Source organism: Ovis canadensis, chromosome 13 (genome assembly GCF_042477335.2).
Source record: "Ovis canadensis isolate MfBH-ARS-UI-01 breed Bighorn chromosome 13, ARS-UI_OviCan_v2, whole genome shotgun sequence".
In the NCBI taxonomy this organism is placed as follows: domain Eukaryota; kingdom Metazoa; phylum Chordata; class Mammalia; order Artiodactyla; family Bovidae; genus Ovis; species Ovis canadensis.
In genome coordinates, this window is record NC_091257.1 from 88,940,494 (window position 1) to 88,962,899 (window position 22,406).

The following is a 22,406-nucleotide window of genomic DNA, read 5'->3' on the forward strand; positions in this document are numbered from 1 at the left end:
GGCAAGGAATCCAAGGATTTCTGTGTTTGTTTTTTAAACATGGGGCCGTCTAAACAAGTCTCCGAGGTAGGCAGCCCGTGGCCGCAGGCCACGGTGCGCACCTTCTGACTTTCCTCCCTCCTTTCCGGGCCCTTTCTTGGCTTCTTATATATCTCTGCCTTCCGGTGTCTGGCAGCAATTATCTCAGGATCCGCTGAGATCAAGGGAAAGGATGACGTCTGATGAGCTTTGAAATGATGAAGGGAGGCAATCTAGAAAGTACCAGGTTTTATTATCTTTTTATCAAAAAATCAGTAACAGACAACAATGTGAGGTGCTCACTCCCAACAAGGCCAGAGGAAAAGGGACATGGGGGGAGGAAGAGGACCCAGCCAGCTGGGACCCTGGGGTCACAGAAGGGGAGGGAAGCAAGGGTAAGTGCCCCTAGCCCCCCCCCATGGGGTCAGGAGATGTGGTCTGGCCAGCCTGAGCCACTAGGCCTCTCCTCTCTGGATAGGATAAGCCCCAGAGCCAGGCCCTGATCAGCCCTCCCGGTCCCCCTTTGTCTAGAGGGACAAAGGTCATCCTAACCAGGCTGAGCCTGTGACTTATTAAACCAGTTTAGTTCTCGAGCTGTGCTGTCAACAGATGCCAGTGGGCTCTACTTGTCTGTCTGGTACACCAGCCACTGGCCCCACGTGGCCACTGAGCACTTTAAATGTGGATTAGTATAATTGAGGAACGAACTTTAACTTCCTGTCATTTTAATTGATTTCAGTGTGGCTGGCACTTGCCATGTTGGATAGCACAGCTCTCCAATCTTCTCTTAAATTTGGAGATCACAAATGAAGGTACCCCAGCTGGGCTCAAAGCAAAAGCTAGAGAGAAGGTTTCCAGCCCAGTCAAGAGAAGGCACCAAGAAATAGGACCAGAAAAAGGCAAAAATCCACTCAGCCCCACAAACATTCACTCACTCGACCACCCAGCCAACTTCACACAGGAATATATCACACTATTTCCTGAAAAAATATATTTATCTATTTTTCTAGAACCAAGGAAGAATAATAATATATTACATAAAAGAGACACAAATATCCCACCATCCCCTACATTATAGTTTGGGATCTGCTAAAAAAACCCCCTATATTTCAGCAAAAGCTTCTTAGAGGAAGCAGCTTCAGAAAGGGTCAAGGTCATGAGCAGGGAAGTAGGAAGAATTAAAAAACAAAAGCACGGGGGAAAAAAGAAAAAAGGCAAAAGAGGGAAAGAAAGGCCCTGTCTGAAGCTATAAATAGTAGTAAAAAAATTAATAAAAATTATATCTCCAACTCTTCTCTCATTTTCGAGTAACAAAAACAAAAACACCATTAAATACAACCTTAGCAGGTACTGTGGAAAGGTGCAAGAGGGCAGAGAAAGCCTTGGTTTCTGTGTACTCTTGCCCACAGAGAGAGGCTCTGTACAAAGGAATGAACAATTTGAAAAAAAATACCCCGCTAAAAATAGACTTAAGAATATTCTACAAGTCTGATTCAGGATGAACTTTCAGCTCCTCTCCCCAAATAAAAAAGGTTGACTTCCAAAAGTCACTTGGAAGAGCCTAGAATGGCCCAAGGTGTACCACAGACTCCCACAGTGTGGCTGCAGGTGCCTTTGATGGCCACATCTCAAGGTGCAGACAGATGGTTCTGGTTCCTTCTCCCAGCTCCTGGCCGAGGGGCCAGGCTGCGGAAGGCGGGCCAGGGGGAAGGCTGGCAGGTGGGCCGACCTCCAGGAGGACTTGTACAATAGCTTAGAAAGACTCTGGATCAGACCTGTTCAGTACAGGCTCTAAGCTGGGCCTAGATTCTAAATGGGAAGATGAAGAAACAGATCCAACCTCAGACTTGCCTTGAGAAAGGCCAAGTTTAACCCCATTTATCTGCTGGGACAAGTGGAGGCCCAGAGAATCAAGAGGCAAGCAGGAACAGTAGAAGGTGATGTCTCTTCTGACACTGAAACTGCAATCGGAGCGGGAGATGCTGATAGATCAGGACTGGGGTGCCCTCCCCCTCCCCGAACAGCCACCCTTCAAAATCCTTCAGCGTCCCTTCTCTCTAAAGTCCAAGTAGGTGCTCCGGGGGAAGCTTCAGGCGTAGAACTCATTGGTGGGGGCTTTTTTGTAGATGGGTTTCTTGCCCAGGTCGTAGCTGCCCTCATCCTTCTTCTTCATGCGGTACACCAGCAGCAGCATGAGGAAGACAGCAAACAGGATGCCCACGACACCGCCCACAACCAGAGCTGGAGGGGAGAGAGGGGGCAGCGAGGTGAGGGCTGGCTGGCCGTCGGGACCTCAGGGCACATGGGCCGCTTCTGCTTGGTCGGTTCTCTGGCCCCCGGACACCCTCACCATCACCCCCAGGGGCATACTCTGCTGATGCCTTACTGAATTTGATTCTCACCACCTCATTCATGAGAAGGGAGTCACTGTAAAGCACTAAAAAACCACAGAACCAGAGTGACAAAGGCATCCTTCCAGCCCACATTGCTGGAGTCCAAAGCCAGGTTCTTTCCCAACACGAGGCCAACTCCCCAGCAACAGCTCAGCCCTGAGCCAGGAAGCAGAAAAATCGCAGGCTGTGGAAATCCCCCTTAGACCTACTTACCCCACAGTCCTTAGCACAGGGAGCTCTCTAGTTGACCTTGTGTGCACACATCCCTATGCAGACCCACACTTATACTGATCGGGTGTACACACCCTGTACACACGTGGGTATATGCTACTATACACAGTTACAACATGCGCGTGTGTCCACACTCCTATGTTATAAAGAATTGCATATGTGGTTTGGGACTTTCTGGTGGTCCTATGGTTAAGACTTCATGCCTCCAATGCAAGGGGCACAGGTTTGATCCCTGGTCAGGGAACTAAGATCCCACATGCCACCTGGTGTGGCAAAAGAAAAAAAATTATATACGTGATTTGTGTCCGCACATACGAAGCTCAGTGCTTAAGGCTTACATTCTATTCCTGTCTCTGCCACTTACTGGCAATGGGATCTAAATAATCAAGTTCCTTCATCTCTCTCATTGTAAAATGCAAACAATAGTACCTTTCTTATAGGTTTGTCCCTAGGTTGAAATAAATCAATCCCCTTAAGAGAGCTCAGAATAATGCATAGCATATACTCAATATTCATTAATTGTGACTTCTTGTGGTTTGTATCTGTGTCCCTGCCACCCTGAATTGTTCTGGCACAACAGTGGGTGCTTAATAAATGACTCCATTTGGCTCAGAGAGGGGCACGGGCCGAGAGCAGACACGGGCTTCTCACATCGGGTCAATGCATGTTCTCTGTATGACCCCAGGCAGCCTGGAGGGCTCACTCCTGTTTGTTGTGGGGGCAGGGATGTCTCCTAGAATCCTTCCTGTGACAGATTGAGTCCCCTAATTCGGTCTTAGCCTAAGAAGATTAATTTTCCACCCCTGCACACACTCCAAATCTACACACAGAACTGGGACGGAGTGGCAGGGGAGCCAAGGAAGGTTCTCTCTCTTGGCTAAAACGATGAAAAAGCAGCAACACAGTGCCCCCAGGAAAAACCAGAGAAAAGACACGGACCATCAGGTATTAACCCCCTTCCCCTTTCTACTGCCTCTCCCTCTGATGTCTGTTCCTTTAGACCCTTGGTCCGTGCTGGGAGGTCCCCAGGAGCTCAAGGCCCAAGGATGGTCTCAGAAGCGACTGTGGTCCCGGGTTCCAATGCCAGGTTCACCACTTGTCTGGTCTCGTGCCTCTGGATAAGAGATAAGGCTTCTTGGAGCCTCATTTTCCTTATTTGTGAGAGTATAGATAACCACACGTGTCGGATTGGGGTGTTGTGGAGACTCAATGAGGGGGTGTGTGAATCATATGGCACATGGCAAGCCCTTGATAAACTCCCAGGTTCCAGGGTGGTTTTTTTTTTTTTTTTTGGCTGCACTGTGCAGCTTATAGGATCTTAGATCTCCCACCAGGGATAGCACCCATGTCCCCTACAGGGGAAGTGCTGAGTCTTAACCACTGGACCACCAGGGAATTCCCCCTGTCCCGCCAGGTACTGTTTAAAAGCTACTGGAATGGAGAATCTCACCCCAGCTATCTCAACAATGTAACTTCTCACATGAAGATCCTGCCCGTGTGTCATTCTCCATTGGAAGTATTAAGAGATGACTGGTTCTCACTTTTTATGTGACCTAAAGCAAGTGGCTTGCTTTCTCTGGGCCTGAGTCTCCCATGTTATACGCAACAGTTACTTGGACTACATCAGTGGCTTTTACATTTTTCTTTAAAAGCAGTAGAACCATTGTTTGGTGAAAACAAAACCTTATGCTAATCCCACATCAACCAACTAGAAGTGAAACTCTGTGGGTGAAGAAACATGGGCCAGGTTTTACCTCGAAAAGACTTCAACCAAATAGCTTGAAACTTACAAGACTAAAAGGTCTCCAAGGGCCCTCTAGTTTCCCCACCCCACCCACATCACACAGAAAGTTAAAAGAACACTGACTCAGCGACCTGGAAGCCAGAGTCAGGGCTGAGCTGGGCCTACCGGGCGTTATACCCTGCAAGATGCAGGCAAGATCCTTTATCTGTCCCAGAGGGACGCAGGACCCAGGGCTCTTTCCTTGCACTTCCAGCCTCCTCAGAGCTGCTGGCCCAGCTGGTTGCCAGGAGACAGGAGTAAGCCAGCCTGGGCCCATGGTGCCCTCCTTACTATGCTGGTTCATCCAGACTGGCCCTTGGCCTGTAAAAACCTGGCTAGAGAGGGAGTCCCCTCTGAGAAAGTCCCCAACCCAGTTTTGGAGACCCCCAAAGCTGCCGGGGAAGAAGAGAAAGAGCCAGTTACCACCCCAGCTGAAGGCCCCATAGTCAGGCTAGACAGAGCCATCCCTGAAGTCTCATCCTGGGACACATCTTTCTCCACATAGCACATTAGTCAGGAAGCCTGTGGCTCCCACTTGAGGCCAAACACTTGCTCTCTCTAAGTGTTAGTTTCTTAATCTGGCACAGGAAGTTTCCTGTGGGCCACCTACTACTTGCTATGCTATGCCATGCCATATACTATACTATACTATATTATACTATATACTATGGGGCTTCCCTGATAGCTCAGTTGTTAAAGAATCCACCTGCAATTCAGGGGACCCCAGTTTGATTCCTGGGTTGGGCAGATCCGCTAGAGAAGGGATAGGCTACCCACTCCAGTATTCCTGGGCTTCCTTTGTGGCTCAACTCGTAAAGAATCTGCTTCCAATGCAGAAGACCGGGATTCGATCCCTGGGTGAGGAAGATCCCCTGGAGAAACGAATGACTACCCACTCCAGTATTCTGGCCTGAGAAATCCCATGAACAGAGGAGACTGGCTGGTTACGGTCCATGGGGTTGCAAAGGGTTGGACACGACTGAAGGACTAATACACACACCATCTACCACTGGGAACCGTGCAAACAAACATTTTACAGTCCACCAAGTTATTTTAGATTCTATTTTTCACGAAGTTATTACACCAACCCAAGGAAGTAGCATGATGGCCGTTTGCTAACATGAAAACTGAGGCTGGAAAGCGTTCTCAGCCAAGGTCACCAGGCTGCCAGGTGACAGCAAGGGGAGGGGAAGCCAGTCCAACTCAAAGGAGCCTCTGGGCTTAAAGGGGAAGTTTTCACGGGAAGTTTAACTTTTAATAATTAACATCCCAGGTGCCAAATCCAGGCTGGGAAAGTGCTTTGTAAATAGAAAAGGATTTACAGCAAGTGAAAGACTCAACATCTATTATTTTTTTAGCCTCTGATATGCAATTCTTGCTCTCGGTCTGCCAAGCTGCACACATAGTCAGAGCCACCTCTAAGGGGAAGGGTCATCCCTTCAAGGCCCCAGGACAGCCAGTGGCTGCACGAAGGGGTATCAAATCACCTAACGGGCTAGAGCAGGGGTTCCCAACCCCCGTGCTGGTACTGGTCAGTGGCCTACTAGGAATCCAGCTGCACAGCAGGAGGTGAGCAAGCGAAGTTTCATCTGCCCCTGTCACTCGCATTAGCATCTGAACCATCGTCACCCCTACCCCATCCCGACGGTGGAGAAACCGTCTTCCATGAAACTGGTGCCTGGTGCCAAAAAGGTCGGGGACCACTGGACCAGAGGCATCCTTGCCTGCAGCACTATCCCTGCCCAAGCCCTCTCCCCTTTCAAGGTATCTTGCGGGAAGCCCAGGACCTTACCTGCCAGCACCTCTGTCCTCTCAAAGATGTTGCCGCCCTGGGCTGTGCTAGACATAGACACCTTGTTGGACACATCCTCGTCCCCATCAAAAGGGGACGACCTCTTGGGGATAACTTCATTCTCCTCCAGTTCCTTGGGTTCGGTGGGAACTCCGCTCCCTGTCTTCTCAGGGATGTGGTTATCTATAGGGACCTGGATGGTGGAAAGGAGAAGAGACCAACACTCAGTGCGGTTTGTAGGGAGGGGGATCCAAGGCATGGGGTAGGGACATTCAGCTGGGCAGGGAATGGTTCTGCCTCTTGCCGGCCAAACCACGTGGTCCCAGAGCAGACGTCAGCAACCACCCCTCAACAATCATGCTGTCAAATCCCTACCCTCAACTTTTCTTATGTGTGTTAGTTGCTCAGTTCTGTCTGACTGTTTGCGACTCCATGGACTGCAGCCCACCAGGCTCTTCTGTCCATGGGATTTTCCAGGCAAGAATACTGGAGTGGGTTGCCATTCCCTTTTCCAGGGGATCTTCCCGACCCAGGGATTGAACCTGGGTCTCCTGCACTGCAGGCAGGTGCTTTACAATCTGAATCACCAGGGAAGCCCAACTTTTCCAGTAAATCTATCCCCAGTGGGGAATGAATAATGTGACCAAGGGCACAGGGAAGCGGGTGTTCTAGACTAATATCCCGGAGGGTGGTTTGGCAAAACTGTAGGAACAGTTTGCCCTTCAGCGCAGCAGTTTGCCTCTGGGACTCTGTCCTAAGGAGCTAATTAGAGATTTTTGTAAAAGATGCTTATACTGTTGTTGTAGGATGTCAAAAAAAATCATAAACCACTTTTCCATAGCTAAGGGCAACTGGGTGAACTGATTATGAAGGTTATAAAAATGAATAGGAAAAACAGTGAGTTACGTGGGGAAATATTCACGATCACTCTACGTAAAAAATGCAGTGCATAGAATGGTATGTGTAACTTGATATTCATGTTGGGAAATACCTAGAAATGCACACAAAAATGAGGCTGGAAGGACTTCCTTGGTGGTCCAGTGGTTATGATTCTGCGCTCCCAAGGCAGGCGGCCCCAAGTGTGATCCCTGGTCAGGGAGCTGGATCCCACCTACTGCAACTAAAGATCCCGCATGATCCCAAGTGCCACAACCGGGATCCAGCGCAGTCAAATAAATGAAATAAAAATTAAAAAAGCAAAAGAGGCTGGAAACACACGCAAGCGTTTATCACTTAGTGATTATCTCTACAGAGGGGAAGGTCTACCCGTGACCCTTAGCTGTGCCTGTCCCAAGAGTTCAGGGCCACAGACAAAAAAGCCTTCTTGCAGAATGAGGTCAGACTCAAACTTATTCTGCTTCTCTGAACAGGGGCTGAGAAAAGGAGAGGCCAAAGTGCGGAGCTACTTACCAAGGGGTGCATCACTTCTGGGAAGATCCGGATGCCCTCTGAGTCATCTGTAATGTCAGAAAGGCCGTGTGAATGTGAAGTCGGTCACCCCCAGGCCGATGATCCCTAGAGCCATGGCTGGTGCGAGTTCTAATTCACAATTGGCCCCCAAATGCTCAACAGGTGATAAGCATATGTCCAGCAGGTGATCATTCCCACCCCAGCCTCAGTCATCTCCTCTGTAAAATGGAGCTCCTGAGACCTGCCTCCCTGGTTCTTTCGTGTGAATGTTGAGCCGGTCACTGGGCAGGCGCTCTGTCACCTCTAAACCCTTGCTCCATATAGATCCCAGGACCAAGAACATCACCCAGGAGGGGTAGGAAATGCAGAATTTCAGGGGCCACTAAATCAAAATCTGGATTTTAACAAGATTCCCAGGGGATTCATTTGAGAAGACTCTAGATTGCAACAGTAAATATCAGAAATTCCAATATGAATGTATTTACTCAGAACGTGGTAAGTGCCCAGGGCTTTTAACTCAGTCTAATTTTCTATTCCCATGTTACAGATTAGGACACCAAGGCTCAGAGGTCACAGAGCGGCAGTTTGAACTCAGGATTATGTGACTCTAGAACTCAAACTTCACATTGTTATACCACCCCACACAGAGGAGGGAGGCTTTTCAGTAGCTCTGTCTGGCCTGGCAGCCAGGGCCAGGAAATGACCAAGAAAGACGGGGACCCTGGCCCGGCCCCAGGAGGCCCCTTCACTGATTCCCAATCCCATCCTTGCAGAAGCAGGGGTTGGTTCTCGGTTCCCTCCCACAGCTCTCCTCACCCTGCCCCCAGGCTCCTGAGCGCTCTCTTTGCTTTTCAAAGGAAGGAAAACAGGCCACAGTTCAGTTCTCCTCCCAACGCCCACTCCCACCCAATCCCGTCCAAAGGCGGACAGGTTCGGACTGGTTTTCTACTACAAATGGACTCGGAGCAAGAAACCATTCGCCTGGAAAGGGTCTCAGGGATGGGTTGATCCGGTTACTTTTGTTCACCCCATCTTTTTTTTAACGGGGAGGGGCACAATAGGAAAATTCAAGCCCCAAAGTGGGGTCAACCTTGTAAAAGACAAGTTCTCTGCAGCCTTGAGCCCCAGGCCGGCCCCCTCCTCCTTCCGTACCTAGATCTCCAGAGCCAGACAGCTCAAAGTCATCGGATTCCTGCCCGGGCCCCCCGATGTCCTCGTCATCAGGTAAGTCTCCGGAAAAGTATCGGCCTTCCAGGAGGTCTTGAGGGTCGATGACCTCAGTTTCTCGGATCTAGGGTGAGAACAGGAGACACGTTAACCAGCAGCTCCCCCTGCCAATGCTCTTTAGCAGCCCCCGAGCCCCGCAAGGCAGTGAAGCGAGTGCTCAGGAACGGGAGCTGGGGTGCTGGAAGGGCATCAGGCTAGAGCCTACCTTGCTGTGTGACCTTAGACAAAACCCTTTCCCATTCTGGGCTAATTAAAATAATGAAGGTGGCATCATCAGAATATAAATATGCTAGGTACCCTATACTGAGCACTTGCTATAGGCCAGGACCTGCTCTTAATAACTCTAAAGACCAGTCTTCACCTGTTTTACAACCGAGGAAACTGGGCCCTGAAGATATTAAGTCATTTTCTTTGGGTGACTCGTGGGAGCAGACGGAGTGAAGACTGACTTCAGAGCCAGCGTTCCCAGTCCACGCTCCGGGGTGCTCTGATGCTGTCACTGCTGATTCACCCACGGCAGGGAGAGGGCTGCTGGCTCTGGTTTTGCCCTGACCCGGACATCTTTCCCAGCTGAGTCAGACCAGGCTGGGACAGGCAGGGCTGGCTCACTCACGTCCCAGGACAGCCTCGGGTCAGGGCGCTGCCCGGAACCTGGTGAGTCAAGTGTACGTGAGCACACTCGTGTCTTCAGCCTTCCAAACATCTCCCACGGGGCCATTCTGCAGCCATGCAGTGTGGAGCCCCATCCCTGCTCTCACGGACTGTCCACTCCAGCTCCCCTAAGTACCCCTCCGCTGCCACGAATGGGGGCCCCAGCCGTCCCCAGCTAGAATCTCAGGTCCACCGCCACTGAGTAGCTTTCACAAGGAAAGCATGAAAGATCCAGGAAGGCAAAGAGCTGCCCCAGGACCTCCAGAACATCAGCCACCCTGCTCCCAAACCTGCAAATTCGACCGGGGAAAACAAAGCTCCTTCTAGAGAGTCAGAAATACTTGGGATTCACACCACCCTCTCAGCTAGCTTCTGGGCTGAGGCTTTGTCTGCCCATAACAGCAGCCCCAGGGCAAAGTTCATTCTTTCACTAATGAACTCAAATATTCTAGTGCCTACCATTTCCCAGAAGACTCAGGGTGGTGAATACAAACCCCTTGCCCCAAACATTCTTCTCCCCTCCTCAACCCCCTAACTACAGGAGGTGTGGAGAGGGGCGGGGTCTGCTCAGAACCGAGGAACACCAGCTGGAGGCCAGGGAGGTCCTGCCCTCCCATTTCACAGAAAGGGAAAGAATCTAAGCTTCCTACAGTGACCTGCCTAAGGTCACACGGTGAGTCAGCTACACACTCAGAAAAGAAGCCAGGCTCTGTTTCTGACTGCCCCACGCTGTCCTCCACCCAGCAGAGACCTGCCAGGGACAGAGAGTGGGCCTGGAAAGGCACATCCGTCCCTAAGACAAGGTTACCCTCTGTGGGAGAGGCCCAGGCTTCCGGGGAGAGGTGGGTGGAAGCAGACTTTTGGGTCTCCTTCCACCCTGTCTGTCTGTCTGTGTGGGGCAGCTGGATTCCCGGGAGGGAGGTCAGGCTGGGAGCGAGATTTCTCCCCTCCCACCACAGAAGGGAGAATCTCCGCTGAACGCCTGGTACACATGGGGGTGGGGAGCGAGAAGGGGTTAAGCCCTGGTGAGGGATGACTTCATGACTCGGGAATCAGGAGCTGGGGAGCTGCTGGCGCTGGAATTCCAGCCCCCACACAGCCCCGTGCCTGTGGCTTTAGTTTGGCAGCTCCAGAAGATGGCTCCACTGTGGCTGCGCAAGCTGCCTGCACCTAGGGCGGGGTCCCTGTGCTCCCATCCGCATCTCCTGCTGCAAATTCCCCCGGGGGAGGTGGTAAGGGTGGGGGGCAGAATCGGAAACATCAGGATCTAGGCAGCTTACCAAACTAAGCACTTAGCTTGAAGTAGGTCCTCCTCATAGCTCTTATTTGCTGAAACACTGAGGAGGGAGGGGGTTGGGGGGATGCTCAGAAAATTGAAGTAACTCGCTCAAGATCACCCAGGCAGAAAGTGGCCACTCTGGACCGGAACCCAGGCATAGGTCACCCGAGCCTTTAGCCACATACAGATCCACACACCCATAAACACACGGGCACACAGAGTGTCCGCCTACCTCGGCCAGGATGGAGCCTTGTCAAATGGCGGTCAAACTCAGCCCAGGAAGTAAAGAAGGCAGTTTGGCCACTTGCATATGGAGCCTGGAGACCAGTCAGAGCTCCAAGTACTCAAGACAGGGGCTGGAGTTTCGACACTGGGCTGTTTCAGGCTGGGCCCTTCCCCTACCTCCCCATCCCCAAGAGCCATGGCTGTTTATTTATGGATCCTTCCTTTCTCTTAGTGGGTGAAAGTACTGAGGAGTGTTTCAAAACCACCCCTGGGATTAGCACGTTGGTTCGCTGTGATTGGTAGTGGCTCTCTCTGTTTTACATCAGGAAGTGAAGACCAAGTCAGAACAAAACTCGGACTGAAACCTAGATCGATTCCCAGTTCAGCCACCTTGGGGGTCACCGGGTCATCCCTAACTCTTCATTATTTTAAATCTATTTTTTAATTGTGGGAAAATTGCTTCACAATGTTGTGCTGGTTTCTGCCATCCAACAATGCGAATCAGCCATAATTATACATATATCTTCTCCCTCTGAGTCTCCCTACTCTCCCCAATTACAACCCTTCATTTTTATACTAGGTTCCTGGAGAGCATAAATGACTTGAATTAAGGTCATGCCAAGAATGGTTCAGATCCTGTCAGATCTAGTCACACAAGGATTAGATCCCATTGGGTACCCATCCTGGCTCTAAAAGCACAGGGCTTGGGACCTCCCTGGTGGTCCAATGCTTCCACTGCAGGGGGCACCGGTTTGATCCTTGGTCAGGGAGAAAGATCCTGCATGCCTCATGGCTCGCTAATAAATAAAATCAATCCTTCTCCAACTCCAGAAGTGGTCCTGCTCTGCCCAACACCCCTGACAAGAGAGAAATGCCCAAGAGCGCAGGAGCCCTAAGAATATACCAGCAAGGTGAAACCATGCTCCCTGGGATTGTGAGCAAGCGTCCCTTTACGTGTGTGTGTGGAGGCTATGTGCCAACAGCCCTCCCTTCCTCCACCCTCTTTTCAGACTAGGCCCATTCAGTCTGGGGTGACTTTGAACAACCAGGCCACCCAGCCAACAGGCCCCACCCTGACCAGAAAGGGACCCCACCCTGCTCTTGGCTCACCCCATCGTCACCTGGGGAGCGGGTGTCCACACGTGTGTGCACGCACAGGGCCCTCAGGGCTCTCTGTATCTTTGTCTTACTCGTGCACACACAACAGCGATTAAGAACTGAATAAGCAGACCCTGGTGGGCACCTGGATGCTTCTGTAGACCCTCCATAGAAAAGAAGAAGGGTAAGGATTTCCCCGGTGGTCCAGGGGCTAAGACTCCATGCTCCCAATGCAGGGGGCTCAGGTTCAACCCCTGGTCAGGGAACCTTATGTCACAACTCAGAGTCGGCATGCCACAACTAAAGATCCTGCAGGACACAGCAAAGATTGAAGATCCCACATGCCACAACTAAGAGCGGATGCAGCCAAATAAACAATCAAAAAAAGGGTAGGTGTATTTTGTGCTATTGAGACTAACGCCTACCAACAGAAGGTAGCTGAGGCCCTAGCCCAACCATCTCATTTTATTACCCAGCAAACAGATGAAAAGATAAGCACCCTTGCCAAGGTCACAGAAGCAGAACTGGACTTAGAACCTGGGTCTCTTAAAAAAACAACATTAGAAGAACCTAGGTCTCTGGGCTCCTAGGCTAGACTTGTCTTCCTTTCCCACTTCTAGGTCTTCTCTAGAAGTCCTACTCATAGACACACAACAAAAAATCAACATCTGAACAAGCAGGCCCCGGTGGGCACCTGGGGTTGGGGCTGGATGCTTTCCGGTAGAGGTTTCAGGGCATGGCAAACCACTCCAGTATTCTTGCCTGGAGAATCCCACGGACAGAAGAGCCTGGTGGGCTATAGTTCATGGGGTCGCAAAGAGTCCGACACAACTGAAGTGAGTGTTCCCGCACGCAGAGGTCTCAACAAATCCATGGGCAGCTGCGGCCACTCCAGCTGTAACCCCCATCTAGTCCTGAGGTGATGGGCATGGAGCTAGGAAAGTCACCAACCCTACTGCAAAGTCTTACAGCTTCAGTCCCCTGGGAGAAGCATGGGGGCTGGGGTCCTAACACGCTGGGCACCACGCTGGGTTTCCTCCGTCCGAGCTCATTTGATTGGCACAACAGCCTGGAGAGGTGCTCTACCCATGTGGCCAGAAAGTGACTTTCCCTTGAGTCACTTGTGTGAAGTCACTCAGCTAGGAAGCAACAGACCTGTGATTCAAACAGATCTTTCTCGAGACTGAGTCTTCGCCAGAGCCAGACTTCTCACTGCACCCACGCTACCCCCTCTCCACCCCATCGCCACCATCCACAGCACCTGCTGCCAGGCCAGGGCTCCAGGGCACCCCTTCCCTTGGCCAGGGAGTCAACAGAGGTAAAAGTGATATTGCTCAAACAAAAGCAGAGAAACTTTGGCTGGGGCACTGGGGAGAAGTTCAGGGTCAGAGCTTGCTTAACTGAACTGGTGGGAGGCAAAGAGAGGGGAGTCTCCCCCTGCCTGTCTCTTCCCCGGGGGAGGAAGTGACCCCCAGGGGACAGGGACATGCTTCTTCTGGGGCAGGAGGTGAGATGAGAAGGACAACTGGGCAAGTTAAATTCTGGAAGAAGTAGGAATGCTGAGGACCCTGGGCATTAACTGCTGAACGCAGCAGAGGGGTCCTGGCAGGAGATCCCCAGAAGGGGTCACTGATAAGGCACGGCAGTCCTCCCCCACGCTCCTTCAGAACGGTTAGATGTCCCCCGGAATGAGCAAAACCTGGCTGCCTCAATTTGGACTCAGCATCCTGGCAGAAATGGGAAGATCTAGCACCAGCCTGGGGACCTGTAAAAGTATCTCCAGCAGCAACCATAGCCTTGCTGCTCCCTCACGATACGAGCCTGGGTGTTTATTTCACATCATGAAGCCTCAGTTTCCTCTTTGTCACCAAGGCTAGTAAGTACCACCTTGCGGGAGGATGAGATGAAGTGAAATGCATTAGGGGTACGCAAGGGACACAGCACATGGCCCGGTACACAGCAGGTGCTCAATGAGCAGCAGCTATTATTAACCCCCATCTGCCTTCCTTCCAGCTGAGGGGATTAGTGCTCAAAGGGTCAGAGACTTGAGAAAAGTAGTTGCATTGCTAGAAAGAGGGTGGTGGGTGGACGGGGAGGTGCTTTGCAAACTGTGAAGGGACATGCCCTATAAAACGTTATTTCTTGTGCTTCTGAGACCAGAGACTTATCAACAGCCAATCAGGCCCCTTGAGAATGTGGAAGAGAGAAAGGCCCAGAGATGAGCAGAGATCTGCGCAAGCTCCCACAGCTTAGAGCACCTGTTCTAAGCAGAGAGAGGGAGAGGAGAAACCACTGTACTTTTCCAAAAGAAAATGGCAGTGACATAGAGACGCTTGAAACTCAGCTGAGCCCCCGAGTCCCCAGAGTACTTCCCGACCTGCCTAAGTATCTAGGAGACCAGAAGATAACCACCCACCACCAATACAGGATCTGGTGTGACAGTCCAGGAAGGGTTAAGCCAGGTCTGGGGATAGGAGTGGGGGTGGGGCGGGGTTCGAATGTCCGCCCTGCCCACTCCAAGGTCAGGTTACTCCAAACACAATCACTCAGGAGAGAAGCCAGGCCTGGCACTGCCAGTGGCTTTTTCACCAATCCCCCCTCCCCCACCCAGGGCAGCCCATTCCCAGAGCCAGGGCTCCAGGACGGAGGGACGCCAGCTGCTGGTGGGAAGGGTAAGGGTCAGGGAAGCTTCTAGAGCCTCTGGATATCTCCCTGCTAGAGGCTGATGCCGTGGCATCTTTGTCACTAACAGCCTGATGGTTGGGAGATTCCTTCTCGGGGCCTCGGTTTCCCCGCCTATACAAGACGGTTCTCAAACAGACAAGCCTTCCTCTGTCTGCAGGCCTGGTAACCAAGCTGGGCACTGTTCCGATTACCGATGGAGACAGCCGGGGAGGGGGCTGGCTCCCTCAGGGGCCGAAGAGACAGAGGTGCATTGAGGCCGGGCTTGTAATCTAGCAGCGGATCCCAGGTCCCCGCTGGATCTGAGGGCGGCCCCGTAAACAAGCCTCCCGTGTTCTCTAGAGCCAAGCTGATATCTCCTGTCTCGGCCAATTAGGTCCGCCCTGGGTGCTGGCTTCCTGCCCCTTCCCAGCCTCCCCACCGCCTCTCAGGGAAGCCACTGCTCCTGATCGGGGGTCAGCCTGTCCCACAGACATCTCCTGGCCAGGCTTCCCCAGGGCCAGGAGTGTCCCAGCCGTTGGTCACCCCTGCCCCCACGCCCCGAGGTGGAGTAGTACAGCCAGTCCCCACAGGCCGGGCCCCACCGAGTCACTCTTTCCACACATACCAGCCGGTCCCTGCCTCCCCTTTCCATTACCCCAGGTGTCACCTGACTAGCAGCCCCTGCCACTGTGCCAGACAAAACTGGGGCAGCCTAGCTCGGGGCCCAAAGGAGGGGGAAGGGAGGTGCAAAGTAAGGCAGCGGGGAGGGGGCGCTGACTCCCAGGGCCTGACCCGGGGCGGGCCCACAGAAGGCTGAAGCTCCAAAGAGCTGATCAGATCGCAGAGTGATCTCCTGGGGATGCCTGGAGCCCTAGGAGAGGGAGGAAAAGTTCTGAACCCTAAGAACCACAACCACTGGTTCTTATTTTTCAACCTGCACCCAGACACCGCCTCCCCAAGCTACCCAGGTTAAGAACCCTTGTCTAGCTGCTAATAATAAACTAAACTTAAGCCAGACCTTTACACAGAAGGTTGCCAAACGCCAGTGATGGCCCGGGAGTGACACACGTGTTTTCTAGAGGACGCTGGGGCTCACACCGGCCCAGTGACTTATTAACTAACTTGTGTGTCCTGGGCTGAGCCGCAGAGCTGGGTTTCTCTGTGAAACGTACCCATTTTCCAGTCATCTTGCCTCCCGGGGACAGGGCCTGGAGGGGATGCGCCCAAAGGTCACCCATGAGTTAATAACAAACCTGCCCAAGAAGTCAGGCTTATTGAACTCAGGGTTAAATTAGGCTCCAACTGTTGACACATGCCCTCCCAAGCTCCCTAGGCATCAGGAGGTGAAAACATCTGAAAACTGGCTTCCCAGAACACTCTATCTTTTCTATCCACCATCACACCCCCTCCCCCGCCAAACACTAGGGGGTTTTTTTGCAATTCCCTTGGCCTCCGGACTGGAAACAACTCCGGCCCTCCTCTTACAGGACAAGGCTCCGCCAGGACTGAGCACGTCCCAAGAGGTTCCCAGCCCCCTGTCCCTTCTCCCTCCTGGCTGAAAATTGCTCAACAGGGGGGTTCCCAGTGATCCCTGCAAGAGGGGTGGGGCAGTCAGGAACTGGTTCTTGTTTAAATATCAACCCATCCAGTAATTAGCAAACGGCGCACTTCTAAGACAAACAAATAGATTTGGGCTCCATCAGCCAGCCCCACCCTAGACTCCTCCCCACCCACCTTGCAGCTGTTGGGGGGAGGGGAGAGAGCTTTCCAAGGGGCCTCTGGGGGTCGGATCTTCAAAAGGAAAGGACCATCTGGCATCAAGGTGGCCTGGGCAAAGCTGGGAACCGTCGCTAAGAACGCCTCCCGTTTACCAGGCCAGATTCTAAGAGCTTCAGTTGCAGCCGTGTTATCTCCAATAAGGCTCTCTACAATCCCATTCTTACAGACCAGATAGCTGAGGTCCCAAGCCATGGAGCTAGTAAGAGGGGGCCTTCACAGCTCTGGAGTCAGGTCTACTTAACTCCAAATCAAGTGTTCCAAAGCCCTCGGGCCAACAGCCAATCCCAAGAAGAGGGCGTCAGAGAATCCTGGGGTCAAGTCTGGACTATACTTTGCTCCATAAACTCAGACCAATGGCAACCTCAGTTTTGCTTTAAGGCTGGGGGGCAGAGCACTACACTCTCTGCAGAGGTCTATACTCTCTGCAGAGGCCTCTCTATATATATTTAAGTAATTTAAAAAAATTTGACATATAGTTGATTTACAATGTATTAATTTCTTCTGTACAGAAAACTGATTCAGTTAAACATATATATACAATATTTTTAAAATTCTTTTCCATTATGATTTATCACTGGATGTTGAACATAGTTCCCTGTGCTATGCAGGAGGCTCTTATCGGTCATCCATTCTATGTGTGATAGTTTGCACCTGCTAACCCCAAATCCCCAATCCATCCCTTCCCCCTCCCTCTTCCCACCTTGGCAACCACAAGTCTTGCACAGGACAATTTGGAGAACTGGCTAAACTCTACCCTGTCAAAGTCCACAGCTGGGCAAGGCCCTGTGAGGGTCTGTGGCCTAGAGCCTGTATTTTCTGTATGTCTCTTCAAGGCCCTGGACACTGGCTTGACTATTCTTAACAGCTCCTAAAGTGGGTGCCAATTCCAACATCCCCAGGAGGCTGAAAGGAAATGGGGGTGACTCAGGCAGGCCAGCTACGGCTCTCCTCCAGTGACTCACAGAGCCCTGTCCAGCCCCTTCCCCCAATTTTAAGTAGTCACTTGAAAATCACACCCACCAGTCTGGGAGGCCTAGGAGAGCTAGGAGCCAACTCCTCCCTAGAAGGAACTGGGGCGCGAAGCCCAGCCTGGCTCCCCCAGTCCCTCATTCAGGCCGGCTCAGCACTTCAAGTCCTTGGAAAAGCCTTCTGTTTCCAGGAGCTAGCGATGGCAGGAGCTGAATGTCTCCACCACCCACCTCCCCAACGTCGCTTCTCCCGTAGGCTCTTTACCAAGGAGGCTGAGAAAGCGTTCCCTGTTCCCCACCAGAAAGGACCTACAAGAGGGTTTTGGTCCAACCTCCTCCTTCCAGAGTTGGAGATACTGAGACCCAGAGGGCATGGGTGCTCAAGGTCAACTAGTGATTCAGAAGGAGGGACCCAAGGCATCTGCCTTCAAAGCCAGCCAACTTCCTCATGTGTAATGTCCTCTGAGGACCTGCAAATCAGACAGCCTGTGTGACCTGTCAGACCTGGTTCAGACCTTGGCAGGCCCCTCCATTGCTCTAAGCATCACTTTCCTGTAAAAGTGAAGCTAATGATACCTACCTCATAGTATCACGGGGAGGCATCCGTATCAGTAATAAACAACCTCAGTGCGCCTTTTAGCATGAAGTTACAAGAACACATTTATTTGTTCATTCATACAGACATTTCCGGGCCAGGCATTTCACTGAAAATCCACAGAGAAGAGTTCCTGTGTGCGTGGATGGAAGCAGGGTAGGGGATGAAGGCTCAGAATTTGATGGAAGATATTAATGCTCCTTGTGAACCATAAGCTTCTTCAAGGGAGTGAATGCCTTAGATGTCTTTACGGTTCCCACTGCCCTTTGAAAGAATAGGTACTTAATTATTCATAGACTATCCAAGCTGGAAAGGGCTGTCTATTCAGTTCAAATTCCATTTTACAGATGGGGGATGTCAACCCAGAGAGAGATAGAGACCCAGTCTCACACCCTCCAAGGTAAGGCTCAAATATTTTCCTATCATAGCTCTCTGAGCTTCTAATAATTCCAAAAGGCTCTCTCTGGCCACTTAAGGGTCCTAGACACCCCTGGGCTTCCGTTCCTACCCCCACTTCTGTGCAATCAAGGAGAAACCTCTCAAGACCAGAAAGGTCTCTTAGCTGAAGTACAAAGGGTAGGTGGGGGGCACTTCCAGAACTGACTGGGCCAGGTGACATGTCTATGCCCCTGGGCAGCAACACTGCTGGAAGGGGCGGGTGGTGGGGGTCGCATGGCGGCTCCCAAAACAAGGCTGTCTTTAATTGGCCGAGGAGGGAGTGGCAGGAAGGTAGATCAGGGGAATGCTTCCAGCTGGACAGGAAGAACTGGTTTAGGCCCGCAAGCCCCGCCAAACACAGAAGAGGGCCAAACACAGAAGAGGCCGTGGCTCGGGCTGGGTTCCCTTCCCAAAACCTGTGGCACCCACCACATGGTGGGTGGCAGGGAGCAGACCCCAAATTTGCAAAGTGGTCCCAACGGCACTATTGGAGGGGGACGACAGGACAGAGATTCTGATGGCCTGGGAGCTCTCTGCTACCCAAAGATGGTACCACTTTACCACTTGTAAAGTGGGCATAATATAATCCCCACATGCTAGGCCTTTTATGAGACTAAAACGCACCAGGACTTGGTCTATGGAGAGCACTCCATAAATGACCACTGTTATCAGCCCCACCCTTCTCCCTGGGCCTCAGTTTTCTCTGCAAAAAAAGGAAAGGGCTGACCACCAGATCATCTCTGTGGTCTAATCCAACCGTGACTAGGTCTGATTTTTTCCATCTACAGCCCTGGGAGGAAAGGGACTGAGAGGGGAGATAAAAGGGGAAGCCCTGTGACCCAGTTTGAGGTGGAAGACCTTGTAACATTAGCCAGGAGGGGAGTGCTGAGGTCAGGGTGGGAGAGACGGACGCCTCCCTCAGGAAGCAGCTGCCCAGGGCTCACTTCTCCTGCAGCTCAGGGGTTACCACCTGCCCTCCCCCAAACCACATCCTTCTGACCGCCCCCAGGGCACAGCTGCCTGCCTCTCTCGCCACACACCCCCAACCCCACTGCCTGCAGGCTTGGCAACCCCTGAGCCAAGACTGACATGTGACTGTCCATGCAGTGACCTTTCAACCTCCAGGGTCTTTTCCCTTTTCCCCAGTCCGCCCAGGCTGGTGGGACGCACCACGCCGTTCCTTCAGAAAGCTCCACCACTGTGACACCAACACATCCTTCAGGGCCTAGTTTTAGAGCGCTGCATGGGGGAGCAGCAGGCTTGGGTTCGAGTCCTGACTCAGCCACTCATCTTTTGACAAGCTTGCCCCTCTTAGTTTGGGGAGGTCATCACCTTACTTGGGGCCTCGGTTTCTTTCTTCCTCTGAATTCTCGGTGGCTGGCCAGCCCCAAATCTTTATCTACTCTTTATCTATTCTAAACTAGTTTTTAGGATGGCACACAACTGCAGCCACTGACAGTAGCATCAGACTACGCATCAAGATGGGAGCAAAAGATTAAAAAAGGGACGTGGAGGCCTGGCCGCCTAATTTGCATCTGACTCAGCCCCTTATCAGCTGTGTGACCTTGGGCAGGTTGGTTAACCTCTCTAGCCTCAGGACCAGTTTAAAACAGTAAACACAAGGGCTGAGCTAAACTAGTTGATAGAGCCATTACAACAGCTATCAGAAAGCTATTAGAACAGTTCCATAAGCACTGAGTCTTGCTGTCATCACTCAGGGCTGCAACTGTTATCTGGGGGGTGGTGAGGAAGGGGGTCCTGGGGAGGGGAGGTGGGGTATAGCCCAGGGTCTCAAATGAAGCCTGCCAGGCAGAAAGGACTTATTCTAAGTCATCCCAGAGACATGGGAGCCCCACTGAGAGCTGATATTAAGATTAAATGCCACTTGCTCTTCCCAAAACGGAGGTCTAAGGGTATCAAAGAGGCCAGGCTTGCTGGGGGGCAGGGTCAGAGAGCCTCTCAGAAATTTCTGTGGCCCAGTTTCCCAGAGGAGATGGCCTCCCGCCTTCCGAACTGACTGTTGGGATGAATGGAGCTTCTGGTGGGCCCAGGGCTTTGGACACTATGACAGGGACCTCTAAGTGGGGAGACCAGTAAAGGACCAGTAAGGAGGTTATTCATGGCTCACAGAGACCTTCTCTTCCCCCAGTCCCCCTTCACCCCACCCAAAGGTGAGTGCTTTGGGTTTCCCCATCGGTCAGATCGGTGGAAATAAACGCTCTTCTGGCAGAAAGCAGAGGCTCAACTCCTGGCGCAGTTCTCAGCCTACACAGTCCCTCCAGTCTGCCCCGGAAAGATCAGAGTTCCAACTTTGTACCGACCCTATAGAAGCACTGCTCACCTCCCATCCCAGCCCCCCAGACGCTTTGGGACTCAGAAGAGGGCAGGGCCTTGCCCAGAGTCAGGCCAGTGGCAGGGCTGCGGCCAAACCTGACGTTAGGGCTCAGTCGTCTACGCCGGTGCGTGAAACAAGGCCCCTCAGAACCCTGCACCCCTCCCCCTTCCGAGTACACGCAGCCCCCCTTCATGTCGAGGCCATCTCGGATTCTGGAGGGCGCGGATGGGGGTCGGGGCGCGAGCCTGCCCTGGGATCACCGGGGAAGGGGCGAGAGGGTGAGGGGAGGCGAGGTGACACCAGCTTAGTCACGTCCGAGCCTGGAGCCCGCGCCGGGGCTGAGGCCAAGGGGAGGCGAGAAGTGCAACAGGCTGGGGGCGCACCGTGCGCGGAGGGGTCACCCCGCCCCCCCGCCCCGGAGCCTCCCTGGGATCCTAGGGCAAAGTTTCCAACAAAGTTTCCCTGGTCTAGCTGGGGACGGCACACTCCCCCGATTGCCCACCCCTGGACCCCACCGTAGGATCCCAGAACAAAGACGATACCCGTCCGCCCCCCCCGCCCCCCGGCCCCCCTCGGGGATCTCCCAGCACCTACCGACTCGGCGGCGGCGGCGGGGACGCCCACGAGGAGCAGCAGCAGCGCAAGCAGGCGAGCGGGGGCCATCGTACCACGGTCCGCAGAGGGCGCGCAGGCGAGTGGCCAGGGCTGGCGCGCGTCCCTTCTTATAGGCGGTGATCGGCCCCGCCCCCGGCCCCGCCCCGGCCCGCCCCCGCTGCTCGCACCCCGCCCGGAATTCCCCCGCGAAAGCTGAGCCTCCGGGGTGCTGCTCCTACCCGCCCGGTTGGAAACCCGAGGGACCGGCCCAGTGGGCGCGGGCCTCTCAGTCCATCCGGTCTCTGGCCTCCAGCAGCCCCGATCCCCGATCCCCTGCTAGGCAGGTGATCCGAGAGTGCTGCGCATAAACCCATTTTACAGTTAGGGAAACTGAGGCCCATAGACCGGAAGGACTTGCCCAGGGCGGTGAATTTAGATCAGCGCCCTTCCAGATGGGTACATTCCCCTCCGAGAATGGGCAACAATCGCCGGCTGTTTTCAGACTGGAGTCAGCAGGCACTTTTCTGTAAAAAGCTAAATGTTTTATGCCCGGATGGTCTCTGTCACAATTACTCAAAACTCTAGCTTTGCAGCACAAAGGCAACCTTAAAGGAAAGAGAGTGGCTGTGTCCTGATTAAACTGGACTCTGAAATTTGAATTTCATATAATTTTCAGGTGTCCTGAGATAGGATTCTTTTGATTTTTTTCTTTCCCAACCATTTAAATATGTAAAAGCATTCTTAAAAAAAAAATAAAAGGTTCATTTTTATTTGCACACGATGGGTCTTGGTTGCAGCTCACAGGATCTTTAGTTGTGGCAAGCAAACTCTTGCCTGCACCATGTGAGATCTAGTTCTCTGATCAGGGATGGAACTCAGGCCCCCTGCATTGGGAGTTCAGAGTCTTAGCGGCTGGACCACCAGGC

General features: G+C 52.5%; 2 protein-coding genes across 3 annotated transcripts in view; one reads left to right on the forward strand and one right to left on the reverse strand.

Annotated features, from left to right (window-relative positions):
* Positions 1 to 252: 252 nt before the first annotated feature.
* SDC4 (syndecan 4) lies at positions 253 to 21,805 on the reverse strand. The gene is made up of 5 exons (XM_069547015.1): positions 21,481 to 21,805; positions 8,780 to 8,918; positions 7,628 to 7,674; positions 6,218 to 6,410; positions 253 to 2,259 (listed from the first exon to the last, which is right to left on the reverse strand). Exons 1-5 carry the CDS (start codon positions 21,547 to 21,549, stop codon positions 2,108 to 2,110), a joined length of 600 nt encoding a protein of 199 aa, XP_069403116.1. The 5' UTR covers positions 21,550 to 21,805; the 3' UTR covers positions 253 to 2,107.
* The window catches only part of SYS1 (SYS1 golgi trafficking protein), a 52,425-nt gene continuing 48,479 nt past the window's right edge, over positions 18,461 to 22,406 (forward strand). The window contains exon 1 of one of the 2 annotated variants that reach the window (XM_069547009.1): positions 18,461 to 18,513. Coding sequence is in view for 1 of the 2 variants with exons in the window: in XM_069547008.1 (XP_069403109.1) it covers positions 18,468 to 18,513 (46 nt within the window). In the remaining variant the exon portion in view is untranslated. The remainder of the gene's footprint in view (positions 18,514 to 22,406) is intronic. The other variant, XM_069547008.1, reaches the window with a different exon arrangement.

What these genes read in the sequence shown, in the direction of transcription:
- SDC4 (XM_069547015.1), bottom strand. Translation starts at nt 21,549, where the DNA reads ATGGCCCCCGCTCGCCTGCTTGCGCTGCTGCTGCTCCTCGTGGGCGTC. An exon ending in CAGAAGTGATGCACCCCTTG is followed by an intron (nt 6,411 to 7,627) that starts GTAAGTAGCTCC and finishes TCCACCATCCAG; the next exon opens with GTCCCTATAGATAACCACAT. An exon ending in GAGGACAGAGGTGCTGGCAG is followed by an intron (nt 2,260 to 6,217) that starts GTAAGGTCCTGG and finishes TCTCCCCTCCAG; the next exon opens with CTCTGGTTGTGGGCGGTGTC.